The sequence below is a fragment of the Acomys minous genome (assembly GCF_964271855.1).
Source record: "Acomys minous genome assembly, chromosome: 14".
NCBI classification, from domain to species: Eukaryota; Metazoa; Chordata; class Mammalia; order Rodentia; family Muridae; genus Acomys; species Acomys minous.
Window position 1 is genome coordinate 73,231,532 of NC_140496.1, and position 18,812 is coordinate 73,250,343.

Sequence of the window (18,812 nt, forward strand, 5' to 3'; positions counted from 1 at the left end):
ACTCTCCTATTGCTACCCTCTACCATGCCTCAACTTGCTGCTGACCACATGCAGATGGTTTTTCATGCTTGCCCTGTGGGAGTTATATTTACTCCGGTCCAAGACCCCTTCCTTTAATGGCCTTTCCCAAGCTCATTTCATGAAGGGCATTTCTCCATCACTAGTGGTATGGTCCTGTACTCTCTAGACATGGTGGCCTTTGATCCATCAACAACTTTATCATCTATCTTGATTTTTCTCAGTAGCACTTATGATTCAAAAGTACTTCACAAGTTAACAATATATGAGCAAATTAACAATTACCTTATTTAGTTTTTAATCTATAAATCATTACTGAAATAAACACTGGAATCTGCCAACATTATTTATTGCTGAGTCTCTGGAGCATAAAACTACTAATAGTGCATTTTAATACCTACTACATCATTTAGTAATTTTTAATGGCCAATAAAAACTTATCAATAAACGACTAACTGAATAAATGTGTAAACTTTAAAGTAGATTGGTGTTTTCAGATTTAGTAAATTTAAGAAGATGTATGTTTTTCTGGCATGGTGGCACACACCTGTAATCCCAGCAGTCTGGGAGGAAAAGGCAGGCAGATCTCTGTGACTTCAAGGCCAGCCTGGTCTATACAGGGAGTCCAGGATGGCCAAGGCTACACAGGGAAACACTGTCTCCAAAAAAAAATGCATGCTAACCATTGAAATAAGAATATCAGATTGCAATGGCTAATTATTATTATAAGAATACCTCATGGAATGATTGAGAAATGTACTGAGCCTTATTCATTGTTTGTCTGAGATTTTAATTTCACTGGCCATCGGGGTGGCTACCCTTAAATTAATTACAATGTAGTTTCTAAAGCAGTGTGTTTTGTATAATTTGTGAATTTATGCTTTCATCCACCCTCCAATGATTCAGGCTCTCACTACACTGGGCGTTAGGTGTCACACAGAATACATGGAATATGCTTGATTATCAAGGGGTGGGTGGGGCCTAGCGAGGGACCTATTCTCAGTAAGAAAGTGTGATTTTTTTTTTCCTCAATAGAAGAGCTGTCAAAGTCTAACAATACAAACTTGTGTATCATTCACAAAAGGTTCAGTTTGTTGTTGGGAGATGGCTTTGCCAGTAAACTGCTTATCATGCATATGTGAGGATATGTGCTGGACCCCAGCATCCATGCAGTGAGCTGGCCACAGCACACCCTTAACCTGAGCTTGGGAGGTGGAGAGGCAAGAATTCCTAAAGCGCACTGACCAGACAGTCTAGCAGAATCCTTGAAGTCCATTTTCAGTGAGAAGACTCATCTCAAAAATAGACAGAGAGTGATTGAAGAAGACACACATGCCTCCTCAAAGAACACCCTCACAGGACTCCCGACTCCCTTTCTTTCGTTTAAGGTTTTATTGTTTGTGGAGTTCAGAATATTTATATAGACAAAGCATAATGATTTTTATGAGAATATTATTAACAAGTAATGACTTCTGATTATTTGTTTAAAAATGAATGTGCAAGACGGAATCACACTTTCTATTTCTAATAAGTCCTTTTTTTTTTTTTGGAAAAATTAGTGATGAATGGTGATTAATCTGGTTTCATCTTTCTGGTTTCCAAGTGGGTTGTCTCACAGAACAAGCATCGCTCTGAATATTTATGGTTTTCTTATCCATTATTATTTGATGGCTCTAAGTAGCCGGTATTTTCCTCATACTCTTCCCTAATCTGGTGTACAGGAATAGTAATTTTCCATCTTGATCAATAAAACAGCTCTTCCTGGTATGTGTGCATGTGACTGAAATGTCCATTTCAATCTACATTAATATTTTATTTTTAATTTAGCAAGTATATCACTACTACATGCCAGATAATTTTCTGTTTTGGAAATTAATTTATTGATTTTTAAACTCATTTCATTTAAATATTATCAAGACAGCAGATAGGGAATTCCTGTCCTCATTTTTTTTTGCGAGTGATAAGCAGTCATAACAGTAAGTGGCACAGTTATATTCTGAACCAAGCTCATTCCAGAATCTTATGTATTAAACACTGTTCTATCATCCTTTTCAAAAATTAAATAGAAATAAGTAGTTAATATGATGAAATGTGACTAGCATCAATGTAAAGGATTACTGATAGGTTTGTAGTTATTCTGCATTTATTACTCATTAGTTAAAATGTACATTAGTCTAAACAGACTTTATCTTAAATGTGTGGTTTCTATAAAATTGGAAAGATCTTTTCTATTTGTTTGGATGCTAATTATTCCACTTTTAACCAGATTTCTCCATACACTTTGTTTTTTTTTCCTGGAAATTTTCTTGTATTTTCTGTATGTATTTTTCACATTTGTGATCTCCAGTGTCCATCCTGTTAATATTTGATGATCATAATGACTTCCAAATAGATGCACACACATGGACACAGACACACAATAAGTTAACATATGAATTTAAATAATTTCTTTTAGAAATGTTTAGGCTTTTTAAAAAAAATGTCCTTCCCACATTAGTCAAATTTTGTAGCTGTATAAAAGCTGTCTGTGTTTCAGTAGAGGCCTGTTTCAATACCTTTACTTGTTTTCAAAATTAGGAATAATTTTCTACTCCTTTGATGTTAGTGTCTTCATTTTTTTCTTAAAATGTCATTTAGTTTCTGTCTTTTTCATCTTTTTTCCTGTCTTTTAGCACCCAAGTGCAATGCACTAAATCATAATGTTTTTTCCTGTCATACTTGTCATCAGAAGTATCTTTTCATCTTTAAGGTGCTTAGAAACAGAAGTTTCTTTTGAATTCAAGAAAATTAACACGTGAGATGTGCTGATTTGGGCATCCGTATATTGAATTTTATATGCATATAATAGGACATGAACTTTGACAGTACTTAAAATGAGATCTTGAAGACAAAATTGTCTATATAGGCAAGTATAGATATTTTTGTTCCTTAATTGTTATATAGCTAAGAAATAAGTGTGAGCCAACCAGCTTTATGCAGCAGTACAGAGGAGGGAAATTACCTGAAGTATAGAAAAGCTGTTTTCAAAAAGAACAGATTGATTCTTATAATTATCATGTACTAAGGAACTTGTCAGTGAAAATGATAGAGCAATTTAAAATAAAATAAAACGTTAACTGTTGGAGCACAAAGCTAAGAAAAAGAAAGGTATTTTAAGAGATCACATTTGCTGCATAATGCTGATTTTTCTTATGTCAGGTTTAAAAAAAAAAAGCCAAATCTACAGATGCATCAGTTTTGGTGACATATTTATGCAATCTACCATGACATCTTATCTGGGACAAGTAGTGTACTTGCTTTTAACATGCTGTTAATAAGGACTCGCTTCTTCCCACTGGGGAGTGTTCACTTTGCTCTCCACCTGATGGAACATGTGCTGGTTTCTGTCTTGGGCCTATTTTATAGCCTAGCCGTGGTGGATTCAGAGTCCTAGAAGATGTTCTTACGGCAGTGGCACCATCTTCATAAAAGGTCACGCGACAAAAACAGCACTGGTGGATAATTTGATTCCTGTTTTCTTTCATAAATATCTGTGGAGAGCTTGCATGCGCGCACAAGTCATTGCTCAGGTTTTGATTAGCCAGAGATCTTAATCTAAGGCATATTTGTTCTCATTAAGGAAGGTGAGCAAAAATTAAGAAAGAGTCTTGGAAAAAAAATGATCTTTTCTAAAGAAGAAAGTAGTAGTAGTTAAGCTCCTGGATTTTCTATAGCTTAGGCAAGACCTAACTTAGATGCCGTCTAATTGTATGCAACTGGAAAAAGTTACCCTATGATGATTTCAGAGAGGTAGACGTGGCAAAGAATTGGAGTTAAGAGCAAGAGCTGCGATTTTTATACAAGGTAAAACTGGAAACATTTGGAGAGATGAAACAGGCCTATAATAGAATTCAAAATCTCTCTTACCGAGGTCACTCTGGGTATGGGATTGAGGATAGACAGCAGGCGTTCTAAAGTAGAAGCAGAGTGAAAGTTTGGATGCCCTTCAAAACTTGGCAAAATGGGTACTTGTATGTAACAGATATAAGACACTTGTTTAAGTGTACGGCTTGAACTACATAGGAAGGGAACTCTTACATTCACTTGACTTGAATTCTAGTGGGTGCAGAGTAGACCTAGCTGTCCAGCCAAGATAGGAGATGGCTGTTATGTGACACAGAACTAGAGCTGTTTTACAGCTGCTCAAAGTGAGACGTTTCTTGGATCTTTAAGCAAACTGTAATGTGGTACTTGGATGGTAAAAATTATGAGGAAGGAGGAAGCTCCAGTCATGGTAATGGGATTGTTTAAATGTAAGAAGCATTCTCACTTTTGAAGAACTACATTTGCACAAAAAATTCAATTTTATCTTGGTTTTGCTATGAGTAATGCCACAAGAAGGAGAAGAATATAATTATTTTATTTATTTATTTTTATATTTTTGTTTTTTGAGTCAGGGTTTCTCTGTGTAGCATTGACTATCCTGGAACTGCTTTGTAGACCTAACTGACCTCAAACTCACATAGATTTGCCTGTCTCTGCCTCTCTGAGTGCTGGAATTACAAGCATGCTCCACCATGCCCTGTTTATACACATTTTTCAAACGCAAATTTTTAGATAATAATAAATTTAAAATGGGAGATTTTAAAGCCATTTTGACAGTTATTCCAAAACTAAAAAAAAAAAAAAATTGAGAAACTGAGGGCTGGGGCAATGGTTTAGTCTATAAAATGTTTGCTGCACATATGAAGGACTGAATTTGCTCTCTACCACCCATGTGACAAATAATCCAGGTGGCCTTCACTGTAATCCCAGTGCTGGGGCGGAGAGAGGGGCTAGGACAATCTGCTGCCTTCAGATGGACTGTCTACCTCCTGGCTCACTGAGAGACCCTGCCTCAAAAAGTGAGGCGGAGAAGCCAGGGATATTGTTCATCAGATAAAGCACTTACTGAGCAAGCATGAGGATCACAGCTGAAAACCTCTGTAATCTCATACAAGTACATAAAACCCACAAGAAAGATGATTGCAGTAGGCACATCTATAATCCCGGAGATCTGATAGACATGAAAGGCAGAAACAGGAGAATCCCAGACGTGCTCAAGCCGGCTAGCCAAGGGACACTAACGCAGTAGAGAATGAGGAGCAAGCTTAAAGCAAATATCTGGCTCCCACATATATGCACAAATATGTTCATACACACATGAACACAAGCACAAAATATGATATTTCACAGAGTGATATGTATATTGAAGTGGAATTCAAACCAAAAAAATATTAATAGGTCAAAATGGTCTTATTGAGGACTGACCATCCGAAAGGTTGCTGCAAAGGTTGCCAAGACACTGTGATAAGGACATTTTCACCTCCTTGTTATACAATATTTAATGACATCCTTTAGCACTTTTTTTGGTGTGTAGACAATACAAACACCATATCCTTAAAATATTGAAAATAATAGTATCAACAGTATAGTATGAAGCTTTATGGTTTCTAAAAACAGCTTTACTTTAATTGTAGTATATTCAATGAGTAATAGTGAACCTTAAAAACAGGGTATAAGAGCAAACCAACATTTTTTCTGTCAATAAAGGAACAGGTTAGAATGATTATTTACTATCCTAAGGTCCAGAAATCTGAACTAGTTTTCTCATATAAAACAGGATCAAATTAAAACAGGACAACGAGAGCACAGGAAACCGGTGCTGCCCTCAGAGCCTGGAGAAGCCAGCTTCTGCCTTCATTAACTCTTTAGCTTTCTGGATTTGGGCAATCCTAAACCTGTTGGGTCTTCATTTGCTGCCGGTGAAGTAAGGGGTTTCTTTCATAGCTATCTGTCTCTAAAATCTCCCACATGAAACATGATTGAGGAAATAAGTCCTCCTATTTCTTTAAGTCATCAACATTCTACATAAAATCATTAAAATTTCCTGTCTATACGGCTTTTTCACGGTCTATTTCTTTTTCCACTCCTCCTACCAGGACTAACAGGCTGATTTTCACAGAATTCACATCTGACCATGTAGGGAACAGCACCTTGGTAACAAGGAAGCATGGGAGGACTTTTTTTTTTTACAATGACATTCTGTGTATGACATTTTTCTTTTATAAATATGGACCTATGTGTACATGCCATACATTCTGAAAACACATGTCTCAGGTCCCTATAATGTGTACAGCTTAAAAGTGACATCTTGTAAATCTTTGCATTATGGCATTTTTTCACTCTTTTTCAAAAACAAATACTGTTTCACATATTGTTCTCTCTGAGATTTTTCTGCCCTCTGCTCAGAACTGAGGCCCCTACTTCCTACGTTCCATACAAATCTTCATTAAAAGACATGCTCATTTGACTTTGATTATAGATTACTACTCTTATCCTAAGATTAGGAATCTGAATGTCAGATCTTTACATAAATCAGTGTTTTGGATTTGTTCATCAAATGCTTGGAAGCAGTAACTGAAAGAGACCAGGAGGTTACTATCAAAGGAAGTAGAATACAATTTATTTACAATATTTAGTTTGTGGCCAGATTTTAGGTCCTTGGTAGATTTTAGATACCACTGTACTTCGACTTAAATCAGAATTTATTGAACATAGTCATTCTTAAAGAGAGAGATATGGATAGTGATGATTAGATATGGATAGAGATGTTTCCTTTGACTCTGCCCCAGATAAATTAAGCAGTGTGCTTGATGCCTTCATGGCAAGGCCAGTAACTGAATCCTTCTCTGTTAAATTCCTGGAATCCCGTGCCCTCATTACATCTTACTGCTGTTCTGTCACATGTCGCCATCTGGCACTAGTCTAATGCTTTTCAGGAAAAGATAGCCCCAGGAGTCAATGACCATGCCAGCTCAAAGGACAGAAGGTTAGAGGGGGCCATGTGCACAATGGGCTTGTGCAGCATCAAGAATGAAGGAGCCTGCGAATTTCCAAAGTACAGTCCTACTAATACAGTAGTCCTGGGTCTTAGAGGTTCTCTGTGTAGTTTCTCCAAACAGATCCTTGTTTTTATTTGTATTGGCAATATCTTGAAAACTTTAAATACTTAGCATGGGGGCTGATTTAGGCGCCACTTAGTGAATTGTTTTTAATATATCAGAAATTAGGCATACCGAAGGCTCTGAAATGTTTCTGGCTTTTAGAGCTTCTCCTGAGTTCCTACCTCAGAAACACTGTGATGTCCTGAGGATTTCTGGGTCACAGCTGTCATCACTCATTATTTGGAATAGAAATTGCCCATTTGTCAATCTGCCCTATTCAAACAACAGGTTTTTTTTTTAAAGAGCAGAGAAACTCTCCTTTTTACTTCTTTATTCCTGATATATTGATGATCCTCAATATAGACTAAGTTAATGCCTCTGTGGATGATATTAAGGGAGATGGCATAAGCTTAGGTTGTTCCCGTGGTATAAAGTATTCACGGGGGGCGGAGGGAGGGAGAGAGTAAGAGAGAGGGGGGGGATAAGGGGAGAGAGAGAAGGATAGAGAGGTAGGGACAGAGGGAGGGAGAGAGAGAGGGAGAGGGAAAGAGAGGGAGAGAGAGAAGGGATAGGAGGAGAGAGAGAGGAGAGGGAGAGAGAGAGGGAGAGAGAGAGAGAGGGAGAGAGAGAGAGGGAGAGAGAGAGAGGAGAGGGAGAGAGGGAGAGAGGGAAAGAGGGAGAGAGAATACTCATGTAGAGTAGTTGAGAAAATCCCACACTTGAAATCCTGTTTATATCAATCATACCCCCAACAGAAATACTTCATATTTTGAATTTCTAATGGTGTTGTTAGTGTTTTGTTTGCACTCTAACAATTTCCCAAGTGTTCAAGGACACAAGAAACTTCAGTCGGCTCCTCCCAATAGCAGTACTGGTTAATAGGAGATAGCTACCATACCTAATATACATGTTAGTCCACTGGAGAAAAATCTGTACCCTGTCTTTATGCCAGAATATAAATTATATTTCTGTAACTTGAAGAATACTAATTACCACCACTCATTGATTTAGTAGTAAGGGTTCATATAATACTTAGTGGCTGCTTTATTACCTGAATATTGATCTAGCATGAGGCTTGGGGGCTGGGTTCTGCAAGCATCTGCCTTAACACCAGGCACTGAAGATTGGCTTCTTATACATGATTAGACATTGAAGTATGTGCATTGCCTTGGAAATAATTTTATTCTTGAAACCAAATTAGAGATGAAGGCCCGAGGCTGGGGACCAGTATTTTATGTGTTGAAAGTAATTGCTTTGTAAATCCTTTCTTATGGGCTTAATTTCTCTTTCCCTGTAACATACAGATGACTTTCAAAAATATGGTACTAATAGCAATTTAATGCTGCCGATGTTTGACAGGTGCTATTTAAAGGTCTTTGCATGTTGAGTTCAGGCACTCTCCAAGTTTCATTCATCATTTTACAGATGTCTTATGGGTAACGAACAGAGTGTAGATCAATTACATGATTTCTGTGAAGTAACACAGCTTGGTAGCTGGATGCCAACTCAAGGCACCTGGCTCCTGAGTTCATGTTTGCAATTGCTGTATCTATATTATCCTTTCTTAGAGACATCTACCAAGCTGGACACAATGACACATGTCTTATCTTTAATACCAGCATTCAGGGAAGCAGAGGCAGCAGATCTCTGTGAGTTCAAGATTCAGCCTGGTCTACAAGAGAATCTAGGACATTCAAGGCTACACAGAGAAAAACCAAATAAAAAACAAAAAAGAAAAGGAAAGAAAGAAAAAAAAGAAAAAGAAAAACTTCTACCAGCGATCTACCCTTTCCCCAAATCAGTAAGGAGCTTTAAAATTAAATATGGAACCATCTTTCTTTATATACCATCTGCTGGGTGGTGTTCAGCAAATGTTTCTTGATATCTTTTAAAGAAAAGTAAGGTGAACAAGTACTGAGTGGTGTTTTCTCTTCCAATTATTGATTTCATTTCAAAAGAGAAAAAATACAGACATTTACCAGATATTTTGGTTTTCTCTGTATCTTAAACAGATAGTCCATAGGATTTTCCCACTAAATGATAAAATAAGCTTAACTATAGTTGTAAGATGAGGGCTCCTGTAGACCACAGGCAGTGATGCTAATCTCCAGTCTTCTAATCATCAAGAGGAGAGGGCAATGTTCCTGCTGTAGCACCCTCTGTAATTTACAGGTAATAATGTCTCCACAAACTAAATCTGACAGTTACTAAAAACCTATGGGCTGGAGATGTAGCTCAGTAGTGGAGCTTTTGCACAAATATATGCAACACCTTGTGTTTGATCTCACTATTATGAAAAGTGAAATGAAAAGCAAATGTTTCTACTATTAGCTTATTTTATTTCATACACTCAAAAATTTACTAAAAGTTTCCCTCCTTGTAGGAAACCATCCAGTAATGCTTAGATACTGCTTCCATCTAACTAACCAAGAGGCACGTCATTAACAGTCAGTAAATAACATATTTATGGGTAAATAGGTGATCATGAAATTATAAAATAAATCAACCCCAGAACATCATTTTAACATCTCTTATTTAACAGAGTGTAATTGGCTCTGTTGGGCTGCCATGTGTGGGAAACCAGTGTCAGAAGCCAGAACCTCTGAGGTGGCTGATCATCTGTAACCAGGGTCTAAGAACAGGCTTTTGGTGCCACATTAAGTTTTTGACAGTCTGTTCTCACATGTTTCTATTGTTTCTATTTTCAACAATATTTGTCTGTTAAGTATACTGATGTTTTCTTACTTTTACCGATGTTGCATTGGTTTTAATCACTCATTTCTTTTTCTCCTTAATGTGCAACTTTAAAATAGTCAGAAACAATTTTGTTACAAAAAGCAACTAGCCTTTCTCCTATGTTGATTGACATTATTTCTGATTTCAAAACAACTGAGCAAACAGTAGTGCACCTCAGTGTCAGTTGTTTCTGGGTCTAATTACTTACAGAGGAAAAAAAACCCTCAACATTTATTGTGTTATAATTAGCATTTTCTCCTTGGCATTCAACATTTCAAAACCCACTTGACCAGAAAGAAGTTGTGCCATTGCATAGTTATCTCAGTTCTACCCTACTCTAGAAGGTTCCTTAGAGAGTTGAGATGCTCATGGCCCTCACAGTTTAGGCACAAACTTTATATTTCCTTATGGCAAGATGATAGAACAGCACTGGTTTTGTGCATGTGTGTGATGCATGTATACATATGCCTGTGTGTGGGTGAACACGAGTATAGATGTGTTTGCATATGGAAGCCAGAAGTTGCTGTTGAGAATCATGTTCCATTGCTCTCCTGCACCTTACTTATTGAAACAGTCTCTCCCAGAGCTCAGTGATATGGCAGGTCTTGCTAGCCAGTTTGCTCTGGAGAATTCCCTGTAGGTTGCTCACCATTCCCATCTGACATTTGTTTGGCAGATAAGGATCCAATCCTGGTCTTTCTGGGAAAGAGTTTCAACTTCTGAGTCATTTCTCCATCCCCTTGGGATTTAAGCAAGTCCCTCAATTTCCCTGTGTCAGTCTATGTAATTGAGAGTTCACTAGTAAATGAGAGTTACTATCTGCTCTTAACCTGCGGTTGGGAATTAGATGAGACGGCAGCATATAATTAAACATTATATTCACAAATAGTGGGAAATTCAGCTATTTTACAAATATTGTTTTAAATCACATTCTCGTTTCTCCCGGTATTTCCTTTCCTCTCTGCGCAAGGAAGGCTCTATTCACATCAAGTGCAGAAATTGTGAAATCATATGTGAGCAGTTTGACATTGGGATGGGAAAATATACTTTTTAGTATGTTCATCTTTGGGTGCAACCATGCTCCATCAAGATAAATAAATAAAAGGACGACAGATCTGGGCAGATCCAGTTCTCACTGCTGTAAAGTGCTGTTTAGTGTGATGTCATGGCAGGCACTGAGAAACAGGCATGGACAGCAGGCACATACACACGCTCAGTTAGAATGACCTGCAATGAGCTATTCTGCAGACCAGAATATTCTCCTTCAAAGAATGGGGACAGAGTAGAGGAAGAGGCAGAAAGGTTTTAAGAACCAGCAATTAAGGGAAGCAGGGGGGACTACTGAGAAACTGTGTCTTCTAGACATTACAAGGCCACCCATGAGTTCCCAGTTCATTTGAAACAAGTTTACAGCATGAAATACAACCACTGTGCCTCAGATGCATGTCACATTAGACCCCCTGCATGCCTAAAGAGGTGTCCAAGGTGCTTTCAAGGTTAGAGCTACAAGAAGGTCACATGCACTGGCTCCTGTTTTCTTAAGATCTGTCCCCTAACCTTGCTTCACTTAGCTTCACTTTGTCTCTATTTACTGAGAGCCATTTACCTAGCTGTAACAATTTGTGAACCTATTGTAGCCATCCCTCCTCCAGAAACTCTGAGTCCCCTGTCTCCCTTTCCATCCTGCATGCAGCTCCTCATTATGTTTAGCAGGCACCCAGTGGATTCCATTTGTTCTGGCTAAAAGGAAACATTTTTGCTAGTGCACAATCATCATAGTTTCAAAACATCCATGCCAGAAGGAAATCACTTATCACCAAACAGAAAAGTAGTACCAGCAAAGTCAAATTCAGTAGTTAAATGGACAGAAAAAAAAAATAATCTGTTTTTCAGAGCTGACAAAATCTGAACCAGACTTATATTAGCACAGGACCTCTAATACTATGAAGCTAGCCAAGTCGAAGGGAGGAGTGTCTCTTTATTTTACTTTGGTCACTACACCTGGCATTATTACGTGGTGCAATCACACTGTGAGCAAAATTGGCCTGTGTTCAAACCATTGGCTTCGTCCATTAATTGTAATGTCTCTGGTAAAGGTATTTATCTCTTTGAGCTACAACTTTCTGGCTTAAAAACAAAGATAATAATGCCTTGTTTGAGGCTAGGCATAAGCCCAACACTTGAGAGGTGAAGGCCAGAGGGTTCAAGTTTGAGGCAAGCTTGGGCTACAAACTGAGATCCTGTCACTCAAAACAAACAAAAACAAAAAAGCAAAACAAAACAACAACAAAACCCATCAACAACAACAACAACACCCAAAACAATCAAACAAACAAGAACAAACTTACCTCCCTGGTGTGATATTCCTGAGGACTAGTAGTATAGCCAGAGCTTCTGCCACATAAAGAACACTTGAAATTCACTATTCTTCATTCTTATTATGACTAAGATCATTGTCACCGCCATCGTCAACAACACTACCATTACAACTCTCCTCGAAACTGACAGAAGTGAATTAATATTTTCCTGACATACAAATGAAGGAATGATTTGCTCTTGGAGAAAAAAACTAGAGGTCATGTCTTGGAAGAGAGAAGTCACTAACAGAAGGTCATGTACTTAATACTTGATGGTGCCCACGTGCCCTCATTTAACTCTGTCTCTAGGACTTAGAAATCTATTTTCTGTTCTCTTTCTCTTTTGCATCAATTTGTGGATTGTAACTAACTGGGGAGGGGCGATTTGCCAGCTCATCTCACTTGGCAGTGCTTAGAGTAGTTTTTGAGAAGACTAACTCTATCTGATCCAGAAAAGGAGGGAAAATTCACAGCTACTATTTTGGTTCATGGAAACATAGAAATGCTGTGATGTTATTTTTCTTGCTGATATTAATGTTAATATAAAAGAAAATAAATGATATTCCATAGAAAGATCAAATAAACCATATGACCTTGAGAAAGATGATGTGGAACACAGAAATGTTGTGGATTTGCTGGTTAAAGTTAAAACATAAATTTCTTTTAAAAACTTTCTCAAAAGAAATAATTTCATTTATCTTTAGGTTAAAACACCATGGTTATAGAATGTTTCTAATTCTCTTTTATGTGCAAGTGCAGAAACATGATTTTCTCACACCATCAATGTTCCTATGTGCCTGTGTGCTGTGTTCTGAGCATGTGTATGTATTTACATAAAACAAAATATTTCAGTCCTGGCTTTATGGATAGCCCCTTAAAATATATGAATATACATTAAACATTTCTTCTACTTCCACAGGTTATCTCATGGATTGAAAAGTATGTTACAAAATTGGACAATATTTAAGTAAAAATAAATCTGTCACCCATTTATTTTACTTTCATAACTTCCATTTTGGGGACTTTACGAATGACTTATTATGTGTTTACATACATATGGAATTATCTTTGAGAAGTATGACTGATGAGAAAAAAATTATGAGGTTGCCCACAGGAGGGTTGTTATAGTGCTTAAAATAAAGGGAATCCACCCAGACTACCAGCCTCATTGAATGTAATACGGGCTGATTAAACCTGGAAACCCTTCAGCTACTGCTAGCTCTGCTCCCAGCTGCGATTACCAACACAGGTGAGACAGCTATCACTTGGAGAGCTCAATTGCTCTATTTTTGGTTGAATCTAATACTGCCTTGGGGATGTGCTTGTTTGAGGTGCTGCCATAGCTGACCTTTCTTGGCTCATGTTAACAGTGAAAAACTGAATGACCCAACTAATTTATAAAGTAGCGTGTCATTCTAAAAGTCATCTTGCTTTGCCAACTATTGCCATGGACCTCTTTAGCAGCTAAACCAAAGATTAAGGAAAACAAAACAAAACAACAAAACAAACTCTAAACATTCAAACATTCTGTCCATTAACTCACTGTTGAGTGTGTGATGGTAAATCAGGACAGGACTGCTTGAACTTTGAAGCTGAGCATTGTGACTTGTGTCCACAGGATTTTAAAGGTGCTTTGGCAGAGCAAGTTGGCTCCTTGCTCCTTGCCTAGCCTGGGGACAGACACTAGCTGCTGGTCAGTTAGAAAGGTCTCCCTCCAGACAGACCCTTCTCATCTTTGACAATGTGCTCACCTCTTACCATATCTTCTTGTTTTGTTGTTGCTTGTTTATTTGCTTGTTTTCTTTCCAAGTCAGGGTGCCAAAAATGTTTCTCAGAACTAACCTCAAACTCCTGGACTCCAGTGATCACCCCATCCCAGTGCCCCAGGCACCATCTTCTTGTTTTTAATGGAGAGAGAGCAGAGGGAGTAACTTTGTCTGTCTGAGTTGGTACCTACTCTGCCTCAACCTTTGCTTTGCAAACTTGACTGTGTTATTTAATGTCTATCTATTTATTTTTTTAAAATATAGATAACCTCTTTTATTGGAAATTGACATTTATTTATTTGTTGTGTATATTTGAATGTATGTGTGTATGTGTGGTGGTGCACAGTATGATATAGAGGTCAGAGGGTAACACGTGGGAGTGAGTCTACCCTCTCCTTCTAACACTTCTACCATGCTGGTGCCGTGCGTTTGTGAACTCAGGTCATCAGGCTTGAGCCATCTCATGGACTCAGTGGCTTCTTTCTAAAACAGAACCACTGAAGAATGAGCAAGAAGGTGCATGTTCTTCTAAAGGCCTTATAAATAAAGGTCGTATCTCCTACACTCCACCGTCCCTACCTATGACCAATGTTACAGACTGATTCCAGGGAACCTGAGAAACCCGAACCCCTTCTAGAAAGTTGGGAAGACATGGCTTCTTGGGGGAACAGTGTGAACTAATGGAGTAGGTCTTGACCAACCTAGCAGTGGAAGAATCCACTTCAGGTCAAGGGCAACTGTCAAAGAGGAAATGAAGCAACACAATGTAACCACCTTAACATGGGCATGATGCTTTAACCACAGATTGTATGCTATAGCTAAGAAATAGGCATCTTACTTTCTACTATGGATGAATGAATGTATTAATATTAAGGCTACACGATTTTTAACACATAAATGTGCAATGAGAGAGCTAATATGGTCAAAATTACCCACTGTATGGCACAGGTGATATTTGAACCAGGTCAATCTATCTTTAAGGTCCATTTTGTTACCAGTCAACCAAATGTTGCTATTTTTCTGCCAGAATTGAATCTAGGTTGATTTTAAGTCTCTCTGTCCAAGTGAAAATTTACCAATAAAGTTCCTTTGTGTCCCATAGATATTGTGAATAGCAATCTAAAATGGCTCAAATGTCTTCAAGAAAGACAGCTTTGTTACCACTATCACAAGACCTCAATATTTCTTCCCTGAATACTGGTCCTCTCACATTCTCCATGTTACTTTAATTATAATATATATGCTGATATGTGATGGGAGGAGATTTACTTGTATTTTGCTAATGTATCTTAATCCCTAGGATCTTGGGAAACTATGTCCCAAAGCCAAGTGCCATTCTTCTAGTGCCTTTTATTGGCTTATTAATTCAAGCTCTGTTTATTCATCTTGCAAAAGAGACTCATCCTGCAAAGGTTCATCCCACTAGCTTCAAAATGAGTCATTCCTAAGGAGCTGGGTAATGCTTCCTGCCAACTCCTAAATAGCTAGAAGACCAATGCTTTCTCTCATCTTCTGCAGTCTCTTTAGAGGTTCATCATGCGTTTAAGTTTCAGGGAGGTAATTTGCAATCCAAATTTCTAGGACTCTATTAGAAGTCTATTACCCCCCAAATATAGTGCTATAGACGCTCATTTAAACTCCAGGAAGTAGGCCCAGTGGTGCATGCCTGTCAACATAGTATGTGGAAGATAAGCAGGAGGGTCAGGGACTCAAGGCCAGCCTTACTGACAGTCAGTTTGAAGCAAGCTTGGGCCCAGTGGCACCCCATTTCAAAACCCAAACAAAGAAAACACAAAACAAGGAAATGAAAACAAAAACAAATCTTATAATAAACTCAGTGATCGTCTTCAAGTGGTTTTTTTTTTCTGTAACTTGTCCTGAAATGATTTCATAGAGGGTGTCAGCATGGGTCAAAGTGAAAGCAATGGTTTCTACTCCTGGAAAATGCATAGCATTGGTAAGATGCTTGTTCCATCCCTATGAATTGTAAAACACCTTTATGTTTAATGCCCTAGGTTAAAGGCCCTGTGTTCCATGAAATGTTCCTCAAGAGTCTGCACTTCAATTTTTTAAGAAAAGGATTAAATTCTTTTGGATTGTACTCTTATTCAGGAAATGTTCCTGGAAGCCATGCAGCTATGTTTCTGGTGTTGTCAGCTTCCAGCTGAACTTAGGTGTGTTTATCCTAGAGATAGAAAAAAAAACCTCATTAATTTCTCTCCAATAAATATTATAGATTTATATGTGATCAAAAGTGGTTTATCAAGGGGTGGGTGGGTGGGGGCTCCCCTTTTTCCAAGGAATGGGGGAGGGGTGGTGAAGAGGGAGGGAGGGTGGAATTGGGAAGAGAGAAGGGAGGGGACTACAACCTGGATATAAAGTGAATAAGTCTTAAACATTATTTTAAAAAGAAGCAGTTTTCATCGAGAGAGAGAGAGAGAGAGAGAGAGAGAGAGAGAGAGAGAGAGAGAGAGAGAAATACCACTAAATGGATTAGCAGTGCCACAAGTGGTCTAGCCACTGATCTGGAAGGCAGGTAGCCCAGTTTTCTACTCCTTTATGCTGTTCATGGAATCTTCTGGGCCCACATTTTCAATCACCTAAGTAATAGCCTCAAGTTGCCTTGTAAAAAGAAGGAAAATAAACTAAACAATGATTTTAAGCAAACAGGATTTCCTCTCTCTCCCTCTGTGGTGTGTGTGTGTGTGTGTGTGTGTGTGTGTGTGTGTGTGTGTGTGTGTGTTTTCTATAGGTGTTAGATAAAAGGGTCACAGGTCATTTCTCTGAAACTTATGCAGGTCACATACACCTCTTTTAAAACTTAAATCATTTAAAAATATATGTCACTTAAAAGAAACTTCCAGATATATGGTAATCTCTAAGGACAGACTTGACACAATATTCCTCCAAGTTTTAAGACAGTCGCTCTTCCCCAATCCAGATAAGCCTCTCAGTCATCAAATACAGAATCTGCTATCTGTACTTGGAAGTGAGAACCTCCATGTTTGGCTGAAAAGACAACGAAGAAAGGCTATTTATAATGCAGGAATAGTTTCAATATTCTATATTCAACCTGAGATGTTGCATGAAACACAGTTTTACCCTTAAAATTGTTAGATTTTTTCCTAAACTTATGCAATACAGCCCCTCTCCCCTTGTACTTTAACAAACCCCTTCCTTAAAAAAAAATGTCTTCCGAATGCAATGGATCACAGTACATGAAATCCTGTACCTGTCAATCTTTACACTCCTCCCATAAACTGTTCCTCCCTCAAATGCTGCATTAGGTAAGTCAGAGAGATTCATTATGAGTGTAACCCATGTAAATTGCTTAACTGTAATACTGCACAGGTCAAAATAAAAGCATAGATACAAATAATGTGTACCCAGATGATGTCATGCATTAAAATATATATAGTCATACGTTTATATATGGATCTACACTGAGCTATATACATATATATGAATTTATGTATGTATCCGTGCACACACCCACACACACCATGGCAAAAGGCCAGCAGCTTGATGATTGACATGTAGAAATGACCTAATTTTAGAAGCAGATGGAGTACCATAGCAACTGGAGTAAGAGAAGGGTTTGGGAGGGTTAATAGAAGCCACCAATAATCCTAACACCACATCTCTGCTCCTATAGTCTAGGCAAAGCTGTATGTATTTCAATTCCAACCCAAAGCTCACAGAGTTCTAGGTACAGTCAGCAAATTGAAAAACACAAATTCCAAAATACAGGCATCATGGCCCCTCTGGGGCACTAATGCACACTGTGCACCGTGGCACTACAGGGAGGAAAACTAGACTCCTACTCTCACAGGTATCTCTTCCCGGAAGGCCACCCAACAAGCCACCCCTGATGATAACCAGCCTGTTCTGGCAGTTGTCCACAGGAAGGCTCAGGGGAGCTCTAGAGAAAAACCTGTGGGGGTGAAGGGAGAGGGTCCAGCATTTGGGAATGACAGCGGCTCACGCCCTGATACTCCCTGTGGTGTGGTCACCAATCCTACCTAGGACCCAAATTCGCTGTCCGAAAAGATCTGCATTATGCCAGGGCGCTGGGCCAACTCACCTCAACGAAATAAAAACAGGGCAGGAGGGTGACGCTGTCCTTGATCACTTTGCCCTTTGGCCTCTCCTTCGCCGACATCCCGGCCGCTTGCCGGGCTCCGTGTCCTTCCCCGGGAGAGGTGTGCACCGCGCGGCCGAGGCGAGCAGCCTGCTCCAGCCGCAAGCGCCCGGCGCCTCTGATGTCACATTCCCCGCGGGCACCGCTGGAGCCAGCGCGCTGCATGCAGCGCCCCCGCCTTCTCCCCGCCCCTCTTTGCAGTAACCCCGCGGTTCCCTGAGCCGCAGGTCTCCTTTCTCAGTCAGTACTGCTTTAGCCTGGGTTGCCCTTGCAAGGGATAGCCAGCTTCCTCTTCCAAGCTGTTGCTGCGATGGCTTCCTCTCCTTGCCACCCTCCCTGGGCTCTCCACCGCCCAGGCTCCTCTGCTGGCTGTGGGAGCTTGACGTCAAAAATAGGAAAAAGTGGGGGAAGCACTTCTCGTTTCTGCAGAAGCTAGGCTGAGGAGCCAAGGCATCTGGTCTCAGATGGTCCCCTACCTGGGGTTCTTCTTGGTTTCCTGGAGAGCAGAAGCCTGCGCAGCACCCCTGTCCACAGCAAGAAAAGAGATCTCCACTTGTGCTGAGTTAAAAGTCGGACATCGTACTGACAAGTAGGCCAGGGGAGGGAATTCGCTGCAGGCTGGCAGCTTCTCAAGCATGACAGCCCTGCCTGTGGATCTCCAGGGAGGTAACTCCCAGGGAAGCGCTAAGAAAAGCTCCAGTCAGCTGGGGAACAAAGTAAGGGTTTCCTGCATCTGAAGAGACAGTTTGAATGAGGCACCATCGCTGGCCCGAAAGCCCAGGAAATGTTCTAACCTCACTCTTTTTTCCCTAGTGCAACGTGGGAGTCA

The 18,812-nt window shown here is 39.4% G+C and overlaps 1 protein-coding gene across 1 annotated transcript in view; it reads right to left on the bottom strand.

Annotated features, from left to right (window-relative positions):
* PLPPR4 (phospholipid phosphatase related 4) overlaps nucleotides 1-18,571 on the bottom strand; it is a 37,855-nt gene extending 19,284 nt beyond the window's left edge. The window contains exon 1 of the mRNA XM_084755393.1: nucleotides 17,927-18,571. Within this exon, the coding sequence (XP_084611519.1) occupies nucleotides 17,927-18,148 (222 nt within the window). The 5' untranslated portion in view covers nucleotides 18,149-18,571. The remainder of the gene's footprint in view (nucleotides 1-17,926) is intronic.
* Between the last annotated feature and the right edge of the window lie 241 nt (nucleotides 18,572-18,812).